The 22,494-nt window shown below is 33.8% G+C and overlaps 2 protein-coding genes across 3 annotated transcripts in view; one reads left to right on the top strand and one right to left on the bottom strand.

Annotated features, from left to right (window-relative positions):
• The window catches only part of LOC106471809 (NAD kinase 2, mitochondrial-like), a 24,819-nt gene extending 22,994 nt beyond the window's left edge, over positions 1–1,825 (top strand). Inside the window, exon 9 of the mRNA XM_013932430.2 lies at positions 1,576–1,825. Coding sequence (XP_013787884.1) covers positions 1,576–1,714 — 139 coding nt within the window. The 3' untranslated portion in view covers positions 1,715–1,825. The remainder of the gene's footprint in view (positions 1–1,575) is intronic.
• A 15,194-nt stretch (positions 1,826–17,019) lies between these two features.
• The window catches only part of LOC106471808 (glycerol-3-phosphate dehydrogenase [NAD(+)], cytoplasmic-like), a 30,836-nt gene continuing 25,361 nt past the window's right edge, over positions 17,020–22,494 (bottom strand). For both annotated transcript variants that reach the window (XM_022400416.1, XM_022400417.1), the window contains exon 9: positions 17,020–18,631. In XM_022400416.1, the coding sequence (XP_022256124.1) occupies positions 18,520–18,631 (112 nt within the window). In that variant the 3' untranslated portion in view covers positions 17,020–18,519. The remainder of the gene's footprint in view (positions 18,632–22,494) is intronic.

Here is a 22,494-nt window from a genome sequence, read left to right as displayed (position 1 = left end):
GAATGCGAGTCAACAAATGAAATGACATGGCCATTCACCTGTGACCCATCTCAAAAGGATTAACCACCACTAATTATCTTTCCATCTGTTTAATTTAGTAGTAAATGGACTTTATGCAAGCTTTCAATAAATGTTCTTTTGTTACAATATATTTATTCTACAGACAACATAATTAAAACCAACTTAGTAAATAGTGTATAATTTTAAATAATTTTTGGTATTATATTTCATATTGTGTTTAGTGCCAGTTTCATATCTTTTTGTCAAATGAACTTCATATTAAAAATTTTAAGCAGCTCATAAAGTACAATTAACATTTGAGACCAATTGAAAGTAAAGAAGTAGAGATAAATATCTGAATATATATATATATAGTTTCAGAAGCATTTATAGCTTAAAAGAATTGATCAAAATCTAATTATTCACATTTAAGTATTGTTTACGAAAAATAATTTAATTTTATGAGAATAATCTAGAACTTAAAGGCTAGTTTCCAAAATTTTGTCAAGGAAATGATTAATTTTTCAAATGTTTAAGTGCACACCACTTTAATGAAAATGTATACGATAGAGGGTTTTACACATGATGTCGTAAATTTTCTCTATGCCATCTTGGGTGATGACTAATAGTTTGCAGAATGTGTCACTCGAAACTAATATTAAGAAGATTTTAATGCCTACCTTTTGTGTGGTAGCAATTGTTCAAAAAGAGGTGACAGGGATAAAGAAATGCCTACCCGTCATTAGGGCTGATATTAGAGAGTAGTTACACCTGCGTTAGATTCTGTTTTATATATTTCATTGCTGGTAAGTGTAAAATTAAGTTTAACTCTAAATAATTGTATGTTTTCTCCAGTTATAATAATAATAATCTAATGCAATCATTTTACATCTTGAAAAGATATGATTTAAATGCCAAATGCTGGCAAAGTGTTAGAAACCAATAGGCCTTACATTTGTGATAAAAATCACAAACTGTAAATTTTTTTTCCACATTCCTTTTAATGTGTCCATTGGGGGTTCAAAATCAGAAGAGTGTTAAAAAGCATTTCATATCTTTATTACAAATTTTGGTCCTGTGAATATTTATATCTGTTTAAATTTATGGTTTCACAACACAGACCACAATTTGATAACATTACTGTAGTTGAACCCAAACAACCAGGTAACTGAAAGCCTGTGTACTCTTGTAAACTAGGCTCTTTTAATGAATGAAGTTGTGGCATACAGAGATGCTCACTATATATTTAATATGTCACATTGTCTATGGTTTGTATATCTGGTAATAACTTTACATCATGGCTCCATTTGGTTTATGAATGGTGTATGGGTCAGTTTTATCAAGTTTCTGGCCTTTGATTCACCATTTACTCTGTCAGAACATAATTGTTTAACAATGTCCCAAGATCTTTTTTTCTTCTGTCTTCCACATTGGAAGATTGCATTTCATCTAAGATGGTGCAGTATCATTGTTACTAAGATGCTTATGATGTCAGTGAGAAGCTTCTATTATTCCTTACTAATTATAAATATTTTTCTAATGTCTAGTTATTTCATCATTTGTGTTTCTTTCCAGAATTGAGGTGAAATCCAGAATGTTTGATGCATGTCTAGTTATTGATGGCGGTTTATCATTTTTATTTAATGATGGTGCTGTAGCTACACTGGATATACTTGAAGATGATGCTTTACGAACAGTCACACTTTTGGAATGACTGTGTGTATAATTCTAAAACTTTCCATTCTTTTACTTTGTAGAAAGGTATATATTATTAGCCATGTTATATGTTTAACCAGTAATAAAACAAGTTTTACAAAAAATTTAATACTGTTTGAGCCTGCATTTTAATTACAAGCAAATATTTTTAATAAAGATTAAAAACAACCTGTAAAGAACATTCTTAGTTTCATTTCTATCTGATCAGATGTGATAAACATATTATTGGTATTTTCATAAACAAAATTAATAATCAAAAATTGATACTTTCCTGATTAATTTGGTAACATAATTGTGATTTACAATTTTCATTGGGTAAAATTGTATTGTAAGCCATGTTTGACATTAAAACTAATAAATGTTATATTTTTTCAAGAAACATTTTTTAATCTCAGATTTATTAGATACAAATACAACAGAAGAATTACAAAACTTAAAAATAAAAAAACATAAGAGGAATAAAAATGGATAATTTCTTAACTAAAACATAACCTTAAAACTACCAATGGAGTCTGGCTGGATGCCTTTGATGTTTTCAACACATTTTACCAAACTATTTATGTACCAATTATTTGCAGGTCCATGACATTTTGTTAAAGGATCCTTAATAATGCACACAATGTTTTTTTAAACAAAAATGCGATAAATACTATAATTAAGTTCCTCATTAGCACTGTTTTTCCCTAGTGGTTCAAGGAGGATGGTATATGTACCGGTAAGGAAAGAAGAGTGTGACATAATGGCAAAACAAAAGTATTATACTACTCTCTGTAAAACACCCTGCTCTTTAGTGTCTTTGCAGTTATAGCATGAATATACTTCACCTCGGGTCCCTACCCTTATACTTCGTAAACATTACTCCCCCACCCCAATACCTGCATACTGGCATTTTTTCCAAATCTCTATAAACATTGGCTTTCCATATGTATTTTGCACAGAAAATGAATGATTTTTGCAATAAATACTATGGCCAAAAATAACAAGAAAAGTACCCAACTGATGAAACAATCCATTCTAATCTTTGTAAATAAGAATGCAAAAAAAATTATATTTAATTATCTATGGTATAAAAAACAAGTTGATAATTTCAGCATCAACTGGTAGCAATCATCGTCTATGACCAAGAAAATCTAGAAAATCATAAGTTATTAAATATTTTATCTTTTTCTTTACGATTATACATATAATTGAAGGTCATGTGTAAAACAGGATATTTCTAACAGACATGCAAAAAAATAAATTGCTAGGGTAGTATGTGGTAGACTGAAGCAAACACACATTAACAAGTAAAAAATAAATTGCTAGGGTAGTATGTGGTAGACTGAAGCAAACACACATTAACAAGTAAAAAATAAATTGCTAGGGTAGTATGTGGTAGACTGAATGTGATTTGTTTTTACTTGTTAATGTGTGTTTGCTTCAGTCTACCACATACTACCCTAGCAATTTATTTTTACTTGTTAATGTGTGTTTGCTTCAGTCTACCACATACTACCCTAGTGATTTGTTTTTACTTGTTAATGTGTGTTTGTAGGGTAATATGTGCTAGATTGAAGCAAACACACATTAACAAGTAAAACATAAATCGCTAGGGTAATATGTGCTAGATTGAAGCAAACACACATTAACAAGTAAAAACAAATCACTAGGGTAGTATGTGGTAGACTGAAGCAAACACACATTAACAAGTAAAAACAAATCACTAGGGTAGTATGTGGTAGACTGAAGCAAACACACATTAACAAATAAAAAATAATTCACTAGGGTAGTATGTGGTAGACTGAAGCAAACACACATTAACAAGTAAAACATAAATCTGTAAGCTTTACACTTTAACAGATATTAACAAGTACCACATAACTCTGGAATAGTAGATTAGAGGATATACAACTAGACAGTATCAAGTAAATACACAACTCTGAAACAAGATGTGATGATGAACTGTGAAAGAAATGCTATAAACACTAAAACAATGCTAAGTGAAGTACTATGTGGCAGACTAAGATGCTATTTAACAATTTGAGAACAAAATAAAAGAAGCTGGTAATATGTAATAGACAACAGATTTTGTCCCAACTGACCATCTTTGACCATACTAGATACAATATTATCAAAACCACCTCAGACACAAACATGGCCTCAGAATTGGTTAAAGTGCAAATTGTGGGTAATGAATGACAGGAAGCATACAGGGTGGTCTAATTTCAGTTTGTCTGTACCAAGAGTAAAGATATGAAGAAAGCCATGTAAGTCACTCAACCCTGCTTGTATTGCTCCCATAACATAAGCTGCTGGAAGTGATGTAATATTGTGAAAATGTTCTTATAGTACTTAAACTTAAGAGTAAAGATAGGAAGAAAAGCACATAAGTTACTTAACCCTACTTGTATTGTTTTGATAACATAAGATGCAGGCCCTTCAGGAAAAGTAAGAACTTTAGTAGGGCAAAGTTTTTAAAAAAAGTAGGGATAACTTGGGCAACAAGTATCATAAAAGTATGTGTAGCTGCTTCTGTGTCTGTTGTTCTGTCAAACTCCCAAATTAAATTCTACACTGTTATCCATAATTTTTTCGCAATGCTTTGCTCAAATATGGCCCAAATCCATGAAATATGAGGTAAAATACATTTTGGTGAGCTATACTAAACTCACTACTTAAAATATTGGGGAACATTGCTTTAAATATTTTGGAACCTTCATTACATGACACAAAAGACCAGTCTTCAGCACAGGGTTTCAGATATTATGATCCGCCCAATCAGATCAGGACTTTGAAATAACATAGAAGCATTTGTCACTGTAATAGTTGAGCAAAAACTGTCAAAGTGTACTGTTACTGGATTTGTTTCTACACTGTTTTGTAGGACAGTTTTTACTGATTAGAACTCAACTTTACCTTAGCCAGTTCTTTGAGTTTATCTCTCTGTCCATGTTTCAAGAGTTGCTGTTTGCCACTATTATCACAAGCTACTGTCTTTTGACAAATACTGCAAAAACAGTGAAACTGCTCATTTGACAATGGCTGACAAAAACATGAAAGTTCCTGACCATTATTGTATACACAGGTTAGCCACTGGTGTTGGTACTGTTTTTTTCTGTGTAGAATGTTAATTTTCAACATTATCCTGACAATGTAACACTTGTTAAAGAGGCTTTCTCAAGCAGCACTACCATGGACACACAAATTGTACAAGCAAGTGCTTATATGTTAAATTAGTATAAAATTAATAACGTATATTAAAAATACCAGAATCTAGCTATTTCAAGACATAACTGACAGAGAAATGCATACTCTCATATTTAAAAATCAAATAACATGCAGTTAAAGCTTATGCACTGTTGTAGCTATTGGGGGAAAATTGCCTCCCTTAGTCAAAATGTTATTAATTATTCTGAAATTTCGGCATCTCAAAATTTATGTGACACGAAATATCAAATAATTTAATTTAACATTATTTCCCTTCTATTTTTTAATATCCAATCTCATATTAACCTTGTATCTAGCCTATATAAAAACCAGTGTGTGTGTGTGTGTCACATTATGACTGATTTCTTGAAATAGAATGATTTCACAAAATTTATTTCATTTGGCTATGAAACGTTAGGGTACACTATAGGGTGGGGTGGTAGTACTTGCCCCATCACTTTTGATGGACTAGATGCTAGTTATTATAATACATAAGCTATATCCACATTCCTAGACTAGTCCATCCGAAGCATGCACTGAGCGAGACATTTGACAAATGCACTCCCTCATCCCTGAAGTCACAGCAGAACTTACAATGATTGATGTACATTTATAACTTCAATCTCTTGCGGTATAATTCGTTCCATATGGTGCATGCTCCATGTATTTAAGTATACTCTGTTTACTAACATGCTCCATACATTATAATATAGATTTAGGACATTGAAGACAGAAATTAAAGATCTGGTGTAACAAAATCCTATTGTATTTTTATAAGGAGAAATCTGTTCTAGCTGCTCAACATGCCTCCAAAACCTAAATGTCACAAGCTTGAATGTTTGATATGTGGGAAAGTTGCCAACAGCAATTATACACTAAAACACAGCATGATTTGTTTTCAAGATATGGTGAAAGCTAACCAGCCTATTCAATACATTTGAGGTATTATATAAAGTATATTATAGTCATAATGGCATATTCATAATTCACTAATAATTTCTATCATCTAGAATTAACTCTAATCTATAAAATTAGCAGGAAAGTCAATAAATCCATTTAAATAACTTCATAATCAAAGGTGAACATAATTTTATTAATGCACAATATGGATTATTTATTTATTCATTCATTTATTAATTAATTTTCAGCAGGCCTCTTTATCTAGAAAATCATTACTTGCATCAAAAACTACACCCGGGCAGGCGTGACTTGCCTAACACCTCTACACCTTCTGTGTCTGCTATGAAGGATGAAAATGATTCAAGTGAAAAAGAAACTAACAGATTTGCAGAGTCTGGATTACATATGAATATATCATCTTCAGATGCATCAAGCCTAAGTGACTACTGAATAATTGAGTGCTCCCACACAAAAATCATTTCTAGATCTCACAGAGTCCTATCTGTCTGATCCTGCTAACATAATTGATATACCTCTGGTACTTGAGAATTACTGGAAGTGGGACCATGCCAACCAGGGATTAGCAGGAATTACATTTTCACAAAAGATGAATCAGGACATTCATTTTATTCATCATGGTATCACAAAAGTCTACCTAATGGGTTGAAAATCAAGCACAACTGGTTGATATACTCTGATAAACAATCAATGTGAAGCCTTTTGTTTTCCTTACATTATGTTTGCTGAACAACACAATCTAAAGTATGAGCCAACAGGATGTGATGTGACCAAGGGTTTCTGTAACTGGAAGAAGGGCACCCAACAAATTAAAGAGCATGAAATATCAGAAACACATTAATATGTGAGATGGCTATCACAAAACAGCATATCGTCAGTGGATGTTCAATTAACCAGGAGCAGCTCAGAACTCATTTATAAACTGTTGAAAACAATATACTAGTGTTGAAATGCATCATCCACATAATATTGTTCTTGTCACAACAGAATCTATCCTTTTGTTGACAAAGAGAATATATAGTTGCTTGGGGAACTCCTCTGTGAATGAGGTTAATTTTTGGAATTGCATAAACTACTGGTACGAAATGATATTGTCCTCAAACCATGTGTTGGCATCAAACAAGAAGAGATTCTATCTAAGCCCAGAAATATAGAATGACTGGGTAAAACGTATATCAAACCAAGTTTGTGACTCTATTTTGATGAAAGTGAAGGAAGCAAAGTACTATGCTTTGATAACAGATGAAACTAGAAATCTTTCTCGTTTGGAATATTTATCAATTTTAATGCACTTTGTGAACATGGACTGCCAAGTAGAGGCTTTTTTTATTTTCAAGGAAGTACCATCAAGGACTGTGGAAAACATATACTATCTCATAATTAAACAATTCCAAGAATGAGATATCTCAGTGCAACTTTACTATGGATGATGTTATGACGGTTGTGCAAATATGAAAACCACTTTATTGTGCACATACATAACCTTAAACTGTCTTTAACTGATTCATGTAAAGCATCCGTCAAGGTTGTGTCATTTTTTGGAACACTGGAGTGTATTTATTCTTTATTCATACCAAGCAATGTGAAGAATACAATATTGATAAACTATCTTTCAAGATATTAAGTCAATGTATTGGAGCTGCCATCAGCAATCTGTCACAATGGTTCTAAGAACTAAGGCACTAGAAACAATACAAGAAATTAAATGAAGACAGGAAGTCATTGCTGAAGTTCATGGGCAATGATAAAGTTAGAATTTTTGCTGATTTTTTTTCTTTGGCAGGAAATCTAGAAGGAGACTAACATACTGTCCAAGTACCTTCAATCTACAGACATGGACCTTGTTAGAGCATCCAAACTGATCAAAGGTCACTAAAGCAAATTTATCAAAACTGGGAGATGAAGAATACCTGAGGAAATTAAATGTGCCAAGAAACTGGCTGATGAATATGATATCAATAATGTATCCAAACTGCCTGGTGAAGAAGCAGAAGATGAAACTGTATCAGATTCTGAGAAACATATCAGAATAAATGTTTATTACAAGGCTTTGGACACTCACGTTAAAGCTACAGGAGAGATTTAAATACTTTAGGAAACTTTTGTCAATTTTACATGCTTGACCGCATCACAATTTACATCTGAAAATTCAGCACAGATGTTAAGGGTCAAGCATGTCCATAGAAAGACTTTTAGGGTTGGCTTTGGTCAGCATTGAAAGAACAAACACCAAGCAATTGATAAAATCTGACAAAGTCATAGACAAGATAGTCCTGAAGTAATTGTTGTTCATTCTGTTGTTCATGCCAAAACTGAAATAAAGTTCTATGAATTCAACTAACTTAAAGTTCAATGCAATAGTAAATAATAAAATCATTGTTTAATAAATGAACAAATTATACCCGATTCTGTTATTGTTAATTGCTACAATGTAATGATTTCAGAAATTTTACAAGGATTTCCCACCCCTCCATTTGTTGCTATGCCACTGAGCATATGCAAACAGTAAGTATTACAAGAAGTGCAATTTAACAAAACTGGTGCACATGCTTCAATTTGAAAACTGAAAATGTATTAAACTGAATGAACATTTGGTCATTTCTCAGTTATTCTTTCTTGGGATGGAGGTTATATTCACTTTAAAGTCATGTACAAGAATGCAGAGAAGACAATTTACTTATATTGGAAAAGAAAATATCTATCTCTGATGCCACTAAAAAGTACAACTTGTGCAAACCACCAAATTATGAAACACTGCTAACTTAAGTAAATAATGGGGGCAGTTAGACTATACTCACTATGTGACTACATGTGTTTTGTGACAACTTTTGCATTTCATATTGAGCTAAAATTGGGCATGTTTGGGGGCCTGTAAGATGCTGAAAGTGGTGTAATATTGTAAGAAATGTTCTCATGGCAGGTGTGGATCTAAGGCAGGTCATGTACTCCTGCCCACGCTTGCACCCTCTACTAGTTAAGCTAGGCCTTTGAAAACTTCAGATTCCTTCCAGTCTGTGTATGTTTTTTCAGCGTCTGTTCTTTTGCTCATATTCTTTAATTTATTAGTAGAAAATTCCTTACATCTACAGTTCTTATCATCATGAACTTGACGGAATATAGTATGCTTCTCAATTTGTTCAGATTCTGTACTGAGTTGAATGCTTCGTTTTTGTGTTTGCAAGTGAAAACTAGATACCATAACTCCCCCATTTCCACTTAGTGTTTGTTTGTAAGTATAGCAAAAAAGGGGGAGATCATTGCCAGTGATGTAGATATGGTCTCTCTCTCCCAGTTATATTAATGAAAGGACTTGAAACTTTGTTGCTGTGTTTGAACTGTTTTCTTTAGCTTGTACAATATATTGTAATAAATTCTATATTCCTACATTTGCAGTTTTTCCTCCTTGTGAAAAGTTTTAAAAATTATACTTGTAAGTGCGCCAAAGTTCAGCTTGCCGAGGGTGCCAGCAACCCTTGGGCCATCCCTGAATAGCATATTTGTACAATTTAAATTTATTTGATCTAGGCTTATAAATAACTGGCATAAACAATCAGGCAATGTCAGTGATCTACTCAACTGGGCTGAACTGAGAAACACATTATTATAAGCATCTAGTTATGATCCTCTTGCTGATTTTGCTTGTGATTCTACACATATATAGATCCAGAAAGTTGGATTTCTAGGCCCTATCAGATAGAACGATATGAACAATGTGTTTTTCTATATGTATTTGTAATTTTAAGAATATGAACTGCTTATATTAAATACACCCACTTAATAATGTGGTGCTGTGGTTAGCATTCCTGGGCAACAGATCCAGATGGCCCATGACTGTAACCACTTTACTTTTGCTATGTTTTTTTTTTCATTTCATGCAAAGTTACACGAGGGTTTTCTGCACTAGCCATCCCTAATTTAACAGTCTAAGACTAGAGAGAATGCAGCTAGTCATCACCACCCACTGACAACTCTTGGGCTACTCTTTTACCAACAAATAGTGGGATTGAACGTCACATTATAATGCCCCCCCGGCTGAAAGGGCAAGCATATTTGGTAGAACGGGGAATTGAGAACCATCCCGATTCCTGAGTATCACAAAAGGATTAGCTCTGAGCTATCAATCAGAGAACTTGACATCTGGTATTGAAAGGATGTTTATCGCATGCAATCAATTGCATGCGATAGACATCCTTTCAATACCAGATGTCAAGTTCTCTGATTGATAGCTCAGAGCTAATCCTTTTGTGATACTCAGGAATCGGGGTGGTTCTCAATTCCCCGTTCTACCAAATATGCTATCTATCATTCTCTCTTCTTATGGAGATGTTATTGCCATTTGGAGGGTCCTGGCCTTTTTCATGATTGGGGGAATCAACTCCCCCAATCATGAAAAAGACCAGGACCCTCCAAATGGCAATAACATCCCCATAAGAAGAGAGAATGATGGATAGCCAAGGATAGAACCAAAACAATCCCACATACCATTGCTGTGGACTACAACACAGATGGAGAAAATCAAGGGAGGAAGATAAGCAACCCAAAACCTGTGTGCAGACTTATGTTGATTGATTCACTCTAAACCCAATACTAGCCCACGGGATACCGACATCCATGCAGTGGTAGGATGAGGGTTCCCAATCAAAGGGGTGAACTGCATTTTCAACAGCTCAACTCCAGTGGTTGTGTAAACGGTATCAGGAGGCCATGTTTCATCTACGTCAGCAGAACACAACTGCCCTACTCTCGACTGAATGGTCATAGCCATCTTTTTGTGGAACCCATTCAGGAGGGTGCCTCCACGGTCAACCACCCCAGCTGCTTGGAATTGAAAAGTGGTAAGGACTCCCACACACCACTAGAAGAAAGAAGGGTGAATTTGTTCCATAAAGACATGGCAGGGATGGGCAGCTATACCCTTTTGCTTTACCGATGCAGTCCATGGGTGGTACGGTCTAGAACAGGCATGTTTATGAAGCAAAAATATCATGAGGTTTTTTCACCTTCAAGCAATTTTGTGGAACACCCCATCTCACCAGTGAGCATTGCAAAGCCATGGAAGAGAGCACAAATCAACATGGCTGTACAGTGCATATTTTCAATTGAAGGATATCTGGTCAGGCACTGCTCACCATGAAGCAGGATCCAAATAGTGAATAATTAAGCATGGACCCATGAAAGGAAAGAAATAATGAATAGAAACTTACCAAGTTAGAGTTGCACCGAAGTGTGAAAATGGTTACAGGTGGTAGACAAAAATCGAACAAGGAAGAAATTGCGATAAGGGGAAACGAATGAATTAGGTGTAGCCCTCATGCCTAAATGTAGGAGTTCTCCCAATGGCTCACGAAGATGAGATGCCAGAAAAAGGTAAGGATGTTGAATCTGATGAGAAGACAACCGGAACAAAGTCAGAGAAGAAGACAGTAAAGGAGAGTAAGCCAAATGCAATTGATGAGAAAGATCTTGACTCGAGGAAAACTGCCTAGGAATAAAGAGGCGAGAGCAAACACCATGGAAAGAAGCCATAGGGGCAATAGAACAATGAAGAACCATAAATAGGAGTCAATCCGGATCAAGAAGAGGATGAAGATGGGAAATGAAAGGAAAGGAATTAGGCAAAAGGAGGAGTTACCTCCCCTAGCTACTGGTGTCTTTGGTAGGAAGGAAGATCCAGATAAAAAAGAAGAGATGGAGTGGGAAAAATGTACAAGAAACATCAAGGGACACAAACACAACCTCTGATGTACACAGGCATAGAGGAGAAGGAACTATGTTTTAAGAGAAGGTGAAACGTGAAACATGAGGAAAGTGATGCAAACGAAGGTGAGGGAATAAAAGATTACATTAATATCCCAGGTCAGAATGGAAGGCAGTCAGGGAGGACAACTAATCTGGAAGGAACATATGACCATAGTAAGGATAGGCGAGTCAAAACTCCATGTTATCAGGAAAAAAATGAAGGGATGGTACAAGGCTGCATGATAACCCAAGATTCATGGGACCAAAGACCCATGGTCGAAAAATCAGAAGAAAAACTCTACCACTCGAGGCACAGGGGTTTGATCTGTGGGAAATCCCTGACTCATAGATTAACTGCATAACACTTTCTATTCACGCCAATAAATGTCCACTGAAGAAGACTGAATGGAACAAGCTAAAAGAAAGCTACCTACAGATACGAACCCAATCTCCCCACCAAGAACTGAATAAGAGCCAAGCATAAAAACGAACAATGTAAGTGTCTAGATGGAGTACCAGTGAATGAAGTGGATGAAGAAGGGCAGGAGACAAAGGAAGAGGCAGTGGAGGTGAAAGTTGGAGCTGGAGAAGTTGCAGAAACCATGGTTGAGCTGGCCATTAAGAAGCAATCAGAAGGTCCTAGCACAGAATGGTAGGTATGAGGGAAATCCTCCATGGAAGTAAGAAGATGGGGGAATGAACATACAATAACCTGTCGGACCAATCCTGGTCAAAGCATCAACAGCCCTAGCTAGAGGAGGAGGTACCAGATACCAAGTAGAGGTAATGGGATGTTAAGATATGCAGTAAAGGGATCTATGTGGGGAGAATCCCATGGAAGACAAAGCCACTGGAAAACAAAAGAATTGAGAGACCACTTTGATTGATAGAATGAGTTGGAATGAGAAAAACAAACTGCAATCTATGCAAGAGAATCCGGAACATGACATGCAAGGATATGAATACTGTGCCAGGGGGCCCAAAAGAGCAAATCTAATATGTGAAAAGAAAGGAAGTACAAACAGGTGCCATCCACAGGAGCAATGTGCCCAAAGAGGGACAAGAGAAGAAAAGGAACAGACCATAAAACCCTATTAATAACGGAAAGGAAAACAAACAGCAGTATCACAACATACTAACCCAAAAGCAAAAAGGGAATGAACTGAAGATGGCAAAAACCCAACATGAAGGGAAGAAAGAGAAGGTATCCCTTGAGAAACCCAAAATGTAAACAGAACACTGAATAATTGTTTGTTTTGAATTGTGCACAAAGCTACACAAGGGCTATCTGCACTAGCTGTCCCTAATTTAGCAGTGTAAGATTAGAGAGAAGGCAGCTAGTCATCACCACCCACCTCCAACTCTTGGGCTACTCTTTTACCAAAAAATAGTGGGATTGACCATCACATTATAACACTCCCATGGCTGAAAGGGCGAGCATGTTTGGTGGGACAGGGATTCAGACCTGTGACCCCCAGATTGCAAATCAAGCTCCCTAACCACCTGGCCCAAACACTAAATAAAGGAAAACATGAAACATTAAAGGTATGAGCAATGAAAGGTGAAAAAACAATGCTGGAAGAAATCTGCCTGAAGTGAAACAAAGGTAAAATTGGAAGCCTGTAGAAGGGAAGACTTGAAAGTACCCAACTCAAAATAGATAAAAGGAACAGCACAGAAAACATGAAGATGATATTCTGCAAAATGTGTCTGAAAATCTTGATACAGCAACAGAAGTATGGAAGATATTCCATAATAAGGTCAGGGATAACTGACAATTTTAGGATGTTGGAAAATGGGTTCAGCCATTAGATGGGGGAGGTGAGTAATAGTAGAGGAAGATATGGCAGACCCCGGTTCCCATGGATCAACACATGTATTTAAATTACTGGTATGAAGGGGAAATTATAAAACAAATTAAATTAATGGTAAGAAGTATAAAGTGGAGATTAAATGAAAGTAACTGTAAAAAAAGTACTCAAAGTAGTGAAATGAGAAGTGATAGTTCGGTAGAGGGGCATAGATGGAGTCACATGCATCACATGAGTGTACTATGCTCCTATTGGTGGAGAGGTGATGTATAATGATTTACACATGAGACAAGTTGGAATCATTTGATTCCAATAGGGGGGAGCAGAAACTTGTTGCATATATAAGAAAAAGTTTGCATATAGGGGGCAGCAATGAAAGAGAATAGTTAATCTTGTGAGAGGAGGGAAGTACTGTATTGGAAGATTCATTGCTGGATCTGCCCCTAACACTAGATATATTTGTGCTTGCCAAACCTAAATTGACCTGATAGACTGGAGGAAAGACAGCTATCAACAGAACTAATTCCAAACTCAACTCTTGGACTACTCTAATTGAATAGAGGGGTTTCATTGTCACTCTGATATTAATAATAAAGAATGTGAAAAATGTGAAAACAGGGAACAACATCTGATAGCAAATATATATTTTTTTTCAACCAGTACACGTACCAGCAAACAATTGATGCATACTGGCAAACTTGTTAAAAGTCATACATCTGCCGGTGCTGTCTCAACATGTTCAGACACACATTCTCTTGCCCTTGACCTTGTTAAAAATGTCTCTCTTGCACCCTCCCCCACCACCACTTTCTTTTAGCAGTGAGATTACGCAAATCAGTTCTCAGTTCGAGTTCAGTGACGTGACATGTTGTGCATTGTACCTTTGAAGTTTAGTTTGATTTCATGTTTTACCCATTATTGCATACTTAACCATTATAAGCTGTAAAATAACACATATTTCTCAGCTCCTAAGAAAATCTAATTGATTGAAAACGTGTGTGAAAAACGTTACAGGAAATGAAAAAGAAACAAAAAGAGAAACAGTGACAGAAATGAAAAAGTGATAGAAGTAAAAAAAGTGACAGAAAAAGAAGTGATGGGAAACAAAAAAATGGCAGATCTGCCTGATTGCTGGACTTTAAAACAAAAAAAGGAATTTTGCCAAAAAAAACGACTGGCTGATTGTGAAAAATAAAAAACTTGGTGGTAAAACATGCAAAAAACTAGGAACTTTTGGACCTGAAATAACCAATCAAGGTATGAATATATCAAGAGAGTGGATAAATATTCAAGTGTCTTATTTTGGTGAAAATAAAAAAAGAGCTCCTTTGCATAAAAAAATTTATGATCATAAAAACAGTTCATCTCATAAGGTCACCAAAAAAGTAGCAACCACTGCTCAAGAAAAAATGCTAGAAATTGTTTGCTCAAAAGCATTTGAAAAGGAAAAAAAAAGTACAGCAAAAATTATTTAGAACAGCATACAAAGTTGCCAAAAAAATCAGGGCTTCACTGATTTTGAATTTGAAATTGACCTCCAAGAGCTTAATGGTACTGACATGGGAAGAATAGTTCATTCTACAATCAGTCAAATATCTTCTTTAATAATTAATGTGCAAACAATTTTAGCCGAGATGGAACAACCAACGGATATATTTCTTGATGGCATAGAATTAGAAGACATAACAGCAAACAGTATATTTCAATCTTTGATGAGCCACCTGAGAAAGTTAGGTTTTGATGACAACTTCTTGGGTGAAAATCTGATTGCTTTTGTATGTAACAGTGCAGCAATAATGCTAGGTGCCAAGAATGGAGTGTTGATGTTACTTAAAAAAAATCCATCAATTTTAATTTGGCACTGTGCTAACCACAGACTTGAGCTATCTGTTGGAGAAACAATGAAAAAAGATTATGCAACATCGAACAATCAAGTCAAGTCTTTTATTGACAAACTGTGCTGTGTGTATATCATCACCAATCTTCAAAAAATACCAGAGAACTGAAAAGTTCAGCTGAACTTCTTGAGATGGAAATCTTAAAAATTGGGAGAGTTCTGACCACCTGCTGTGTTGCTTATAGTTTTAGAATCATGTCTGCTGTATGGAAAAATGTTGAAGCTCTTGTTAAAACTTTACAGAAGCTAAACAGGATGAAACCAGAGATAAATCTGATAAAAGAATGTAGGAAGGCCTGCTGAAAAAAATCACGAATGTTGACTTTCTTTTAGATCTCACTTTAATGTGTGATTTGTTACAAGAATTGTCTGAAATTAGCATTGAGCTACAAGCATGTGACATTAATATCTGCACTACATACAATAAATTAAAAAATGCAACATCAGGTGTTTGAAGACAGAAAATCTAACAGTGGATCCCACTACCGTGAAGCTCTCAAAGCAGCTGAAAATTTGAAATTCAGGGTTATCTCTATTGAAAAAAAAATACTGATCAAAAAGAGGGCATGAAAGCCTAAAACAGTGTATGGAAAGATGTCTTTTAATTGAGGAAGATAAAGAAATACAAGAATGGGCCAAAGTTTCAGACCCCCAATTTTGGCCTGAAAATGTTGACAAAAATTTAACACTTGGCGAGACTGAAATACAAAATTTATGTAAAAGATTCGGACTGGCAGAAAGGCAAATTTTGTGAGGATATCGCAACTATTTAACTAATCAGAAAATAGTAAACAGCATACCAATCTCTACCAGCGATTGTGAGCATGGATTCTTGCAAAGGAATTTAATTGCAAAACCGACAAGGGCTTCATTACTCATGAAAACTGTAGTTGCCCTAGTGTTTATCAAAGTGGTTAGCCTTCCATTGCGTGTGTTTCATCCTTTGCTGTATGTCAATTCCTGAAAGGCAGACAACTAGACACAGACAGCAAAAGCAACAAAAGGAGATGTGGAGATGGCAGCAAAAATGTGATGATGTTCATTTGGAAATTACTTTGATACCAAGTAATTTAAAATAAATTATTTCAAAATTGTCTGCTGATGTTTTTATTTTCTTTCATTAGAGTACCAGCAAACATGTTTTTAGAAAAAAAAGCATTGTATATATATATACTGTATATATATAACACACACACACAGTACTAGTGTGTGTTTGATAAGTGAAGGGTAATGAAGGTATGTATTACTACCTGGGAGACTTTTTTAAGGCATTTTAGCAAGATACTGGTAAGCTACACAGTATAACATATCATAATAATTCCTAAACTGTTATGTAGAACAGGACAGTCAAAACCTAGTAATTTGAAAATACAGGATGAAGACTTTAAAGCAAAAAATTTAATAAAAATAAATGAATCTGTTACTTATATGAAAGTCTGAACTTAAGGTTTAAAAATACAGATATCTAGCAATGTAAACTCATGATTTTGGTATCAAAGTACATATTTTAAATTTTGGAATTACAGGAACAAACTTGTGCTTAGACTAAACAATTTTTAGTTAAAAAAAATGTATTTTGAAAAAAAAAAATTTGGAAGTTGATTTATGACAATCTAAATACTGCATTATATGTATAGATATATGTTTATACATGCACAGATATATACATACATACATACATTTCTAAAGTGGTTGACAGTTGCATAGTTAACAAATTCAGGGACTAAAAATAATAACAACTTTGCTCCTATAGTTGATTCAAAGTACTTTTATTAAAATATTACCTACTTTGTGTTAAAAAACACTACAGTTTGGTATTAGATAGCATTCCATCTGGACAAAATTACAAAATTTCTAAGGTATTATTCACTTCTCATTACAATCTTCTAAAATGAATCATCTGACTATAATGGACATAGCATGTATGTCACTATCTATGTATGGCCAAAACTCCTGTACCATTTATTGAATGGCACTACAAACAAAAATCCATAAAAAATTTCACACTTTGGGTAATCGATATTCAGACAATTAGAAAAATAACTGATATATGCAACAACAATTTCTTTATAACAGAACACAATTTTAAATAAAAGTATTTTTTTCACAACAAGAACATGACTTTCACTAGAACTGTACATGAGGGTTTGATTATATATTTATTGATGTAATTTTGCAATGTAGTACTGAGAAACTGGAGTTCTTAAACAAACTATTATTTTTTCAATAAATGGTACTACTTTTAATATATAAAAAAACATTACAGATTATATGAGTAAAATTTATGAAAAATTCGAGCTCTGTATATTGAATCATTTTGATGCAATGAGTTGCATATGACTAAAGAGCACAATTAGAACAGTTTTCCCGAGCAGTACTTCCCAGAAAAAAAAATTATATTTTAGAAGATGTCGACTTTTTCTAAAAATTTTCAATGAGGTATGAATACTAAGATTAGTAATTACTAGCACAAACAGCTGTCCATAGGGCAGCATTTCTGCCATAGCAAAAACCTGCCATAGTTTATGTTTAAGGTACCTATTTTTCAGAAGTGCTAATACAAGCCCACAAAATTTATTAGTGAATAAAATAACTAAGCACCACATCTCATGCTGTTTGACATACAAATGTGTTACAGCCAATCTCATGGCAAGGAATTAAAAATTACTTGAGGTAAAGAATTTAAAGATGACGATAAAACTGGATACATTCGTAAAGATAATAAAAAAGGTAATGACATTTTCATGAACTTGTCATATCAGTAACAACTAAAAATTTTTTTTTACCTGAGATACTCTAACACTGATGATTATTTTATGCCATTAGTATGACAAATTCATAGATGTTACATTTACGCTTTGCCCTTATCTCTCAACTGAAGTTTGCTTTGACTCAGCAATCTCAACTCAGTCTTTTATGTTTACTGGTACAAGATTTGATCTACATTTATTAAATTTAAGATATAAAAACTGTAGCAATAACTATGCTTTCTGCACATTATTCAATGTCAATAAAGAAAAATACCTTCTTGCAGTATAACAAGAATAATAAAATTAAAACTTCCCTACTGTCTTAAACTTTGGCCATAAAAGTTATAAAACAAAATATATTTTAAACTTAATAATTAATAACAGATTTTTTTTTCTTCTTAAAAAGTTATAGATAAACATGTCACATCTATGATAACTTTTTAACACAGATTCAAAATGGAAGACTTAAAATCTGATAAGCACAGGATGTTTTGGATTTACATCACTGAAGTTCGGCATTTTCATATGCTGGATGGTTACGTACCAGATCTATCAGATCAGTGGGATTTACCTCATTTGTCCATATTTTATGAACAGCAGCAAACAAAGGAAATCTATAAACAATGATTTATAAATACAAAGTTAGTATTTAATAAGTTAACGATTGACACTTCAAAACAATGATTTATAAATACAAAGTTAGTATTTAATAAGTTAACGATTGACACTTCACTGAATATCAATTAAAAAGACTATTAAAATATAAAGAATTATCAAACGTCACCCAATACTGCAGAACTATTCATAAGGTAATCCAGCTTATAAATATTAATTTTAATCCTCAAAATATCTTGACACGCTTTTGTAAAAAGCTCAAGTCATTTGCAAGCTTAAGTTTTTGCATAGCAAATGTCTTAGAGTTTTTAGAAGGATTTTACACAACATGCTAAAAGCTTAACAGCAAAAGCTAAAAAGCATCTGCTATTCCTTATTAAATAGGATAGCTGTTAGTCCTTTTAAACTGTCTGTATAAAAAATACCTTAATCATCTAAATTAAACCCTCAATAAACTAAATCAATATTGTTTTTTTCTTGTATTCTGAACTCCACAAGTGAATTGTCATTTTCTAATTCAAAAACTTTCTTTGGTAATTTTGTCACTGTAGAACCTATAAATCCTGAATACAGCTACATTTTTTATCAAATTTACCTTAAGTACAAAAATATGAGCAAGATGTATTATGCCTTGAAGTAAATTAAAGGGAGTAAACTTTTCCATTATACAATAAAAGATTGTAAACTTATTTCAAATAATAGTCCTTTGTAAAAAAAACAAACAAATAATTAGCAAAAAGTGTTTGTTAATCTTTTAAATGAAAATTTCCCCACACTTTTGATTTGTAAATGGCTAAAGCATCAAATAGTTTGTAATCATCCACCATTTTTGTTGTATACTGTCTTTTCAACTCATTCACAATGCCTTGCTTTAACCCATGACTGCAGATTATTGTACATGGTACGGTCCGCCTCTGGCAGTTGAATGCAACCGTGCTGTATACAGTGTAAGGCTTGCAAAACTTCCATGTGAATTTAAAGAAGTCACATTTAATGGATAAATAGCTCCTGCTTAAAAATATATTTATTCATAACTCAAAAATAGCATGTATAATTTAAGCAATGACTCGAAGCCAGCTTACACATATGAAAAAATTTAATCTATAACTGGATATCACAGAATGTATCATGATACATCCTGACTCCACAAAAACATTAACGCATCTATAAATCTTTACGTAATTACAGTATGGCATTCACTTATGTCACCCTTATCTGCTTTTTTGATGTAACTGAGTCACAAAGTACTTTGAACAAAAATATCAGTGGCCATAACATATCATTATTAACTTGTATTAGTTACAGAAGAATTCATGGATTTTTTAAACCTTTATCTTACACACTACACTGAATTGTGTGTTAGAGGAACAAAAATAAGCAAAACATATATATTCATCATTAAAATAATAGCTGTGAGCATAAAAGTCAAGCTCACTAGCATCAGTATGAATGTAAACTTCCAGTTCCTGTCACAAGTAAACCAGCTATCTCTGGACTTTATTGTACTTTTTTTTAATATGTCACAATCTAACCATTAACAACTTTCTGGCTTTCTAAAGATCATCAAATAAAATGATAACCCTTATAATATTGTATGGAGGTTTGAGTACATTACATTCAATCGAAGTAGAATACACAAGTCAGCAAATCACTTGACAATTACAGTTGTTATATAAAGTCATAGAATGGCATATATCAGAACTATATTTTGAGACTGTTTGACATTACATAGATAGTGTGATGCCACCAAACACTGCTTTTGGGAAGGATGTTTATTAACAGTACTTTCTGTCACAAAATATTCATACACTCAAATCATAAAAATGCATTCAGTCCAGAATCTGCTGTGTACTTAATATCCTTGTAAAACACAGGAATATGGATCAACTTGGGGCATCAGAACTATTCACAAAGAAATGTGCACAACAAGTCACACCATAGCCATGATAAGCAAAGTGCAGAGTTTTGTAACAGGCAATAATCCACTGACAAAACCATAAAATGTGTCCCAGACAACAGTACACAATATAATCAAGAAGGATATCCATTTCTAAAATGACATAAGTCACTTGTATGCAAGTTACTCCTACAACAAATTCAGAAGAGAGGACAAATTGTATAAAACTGTATGAAAGACATTTAGGTGGGGGAAAATGGCAATATGGGGTGACACTCAACAAAGCATATGTGTACCTTAATAACTATAACAAGACTTGTGCTTTTTTTCAGTGGCCTAAGTGGGGAAAAAGTTTCTAAAAGATGGTACATTATATGTTTCAAACCCTTTTTGAATGGATTCATGATCATTGCTAGTTACTGTCCAAGGAGCAAGTTAGGGATCAGAAAAGTGGACACAAAAGTTAAGATGAATCATACCAATCTTTTGGACATTTTGAATTACACAGAAATTCCAGTTTTGCACAGAAATGAGACCAACAGGGCATGGGTTCAACAAGACAAGGTTTTCAGACATACCTCCTATTTAACTATGGTATACCTCAAGGAGCTAGAGAATGAAATGGGCATTCATGCTATTTTATAGGAAGACATACTGGTCAAGTTTCTGATGCAGATCCTATGGACTCCTGTGTAATCACACTGTTGAAATGGGCACTGAGAAACTCATTCTTGTACACTAGATTTATTATGGAAGGGCCTCAGGGAAGAGTGGTGTGCTTTTGACATGACATCCTTTACAATGGAAATTGGGCTGCAGAGGTACTGTCAAGATTCATAGTCATCAGACAAAGCATGTGTGGACATGGCAACATGAGCTATAACCCAATGACTTCTGGCTATTAACTTTCTGTGTAGCTAATGCAAGTCTTGCTATATTTCATTCCAACAATAAAACTAGTTGATGAAATTGTTTGAAACTTCATAAGAACTTTCATAAATGCACATAGTAAGAAACATAAAGCCTGTTACTTTTGATAAATTTAGTTTTTTTGCATTATGATCTTTAATATCTTTGAAAATTATATTATGAAATGGTATTTATAAGAAATGATTATGATATTTATATTTGTTCCAGATTTGAAGTTATTACTTTTTAAGTTTTAGTACATTATTTTAAAATCTCTAAAAACTTTTATCATCCATAAAATGCAAATTTTGTCTATTTTTAATTTTTTAATAATCACATACTCTCCTTATGGTTTCAAGTAATAATACAAGACCCGAAAATAATATTTCTAAGTAAACCTAAGTGATAAACAAGTATTCTTTTATTTTTAACTAGGATTTCGTGTTCATATATGTACATAAAAAACATATTAATTTTGTTTCATAAATGTATTTTTATTTCAAGTTTATATTTCATTACAGCCGTACTTTTGTTTATTGTGCAGAAAAAACCATGAGGTTAACAGCACGAACTTCATACATTTGCCGTAAACTATCATGCCGGTTGGTGGTCATTCTCGTTCACTCCAGTGCAGGCACATTTGAACATTACTGTAGATATGATAGTAAGAAAACTTTTCAGTACTTGAATATCATTTCTTTGAACTTTCAAACAAGTTTATTTCAACATATGTCTGTGTATGTTGTTTCACTATACAGACAAGACTAATTGCCACTATTATGTATGTAATAGTTTACAGTACAGGTGGTTTGAATAACACCGCCTGACCCTAGTTACATGATATATCCTGTTACAAGAGATTACCAAATGATACAGACACCATAAATTATAAAGAAAATTACTTTATAGCACTTAAAAGATTAGTCCTGGTCACATTCCTCTCATTACAGGCAAGATTTATGTTGGAATTTGAAACTTAAGCACTTCAGTGTATTGACACCCCAACTGCGAGAATGTCATAGCTTCCCCTGTATTATTGAGACGAATGTATTATGT

The sequence above is a fragment of the Limulus polyphemus genome, unplaced genomic scaffold, assembly GCF_000517525.1.
Source record: "Limulus polyphemus unplaced genomic scaffold, Limulus_polyphemus-2.1.2 Scaffold4874, whole genome shotgun sequence".
Classification (NCBI taxonomy): domain Eukaryota; kingdom Metazoa; phylum Arthropoda; class Merostomata; order Xiphosura; family Limulidae; genus Limulus; species Limulus polyphemus.
This window is presented reverse-complemented; position numbering and strand designations above follow the sequence as displayed.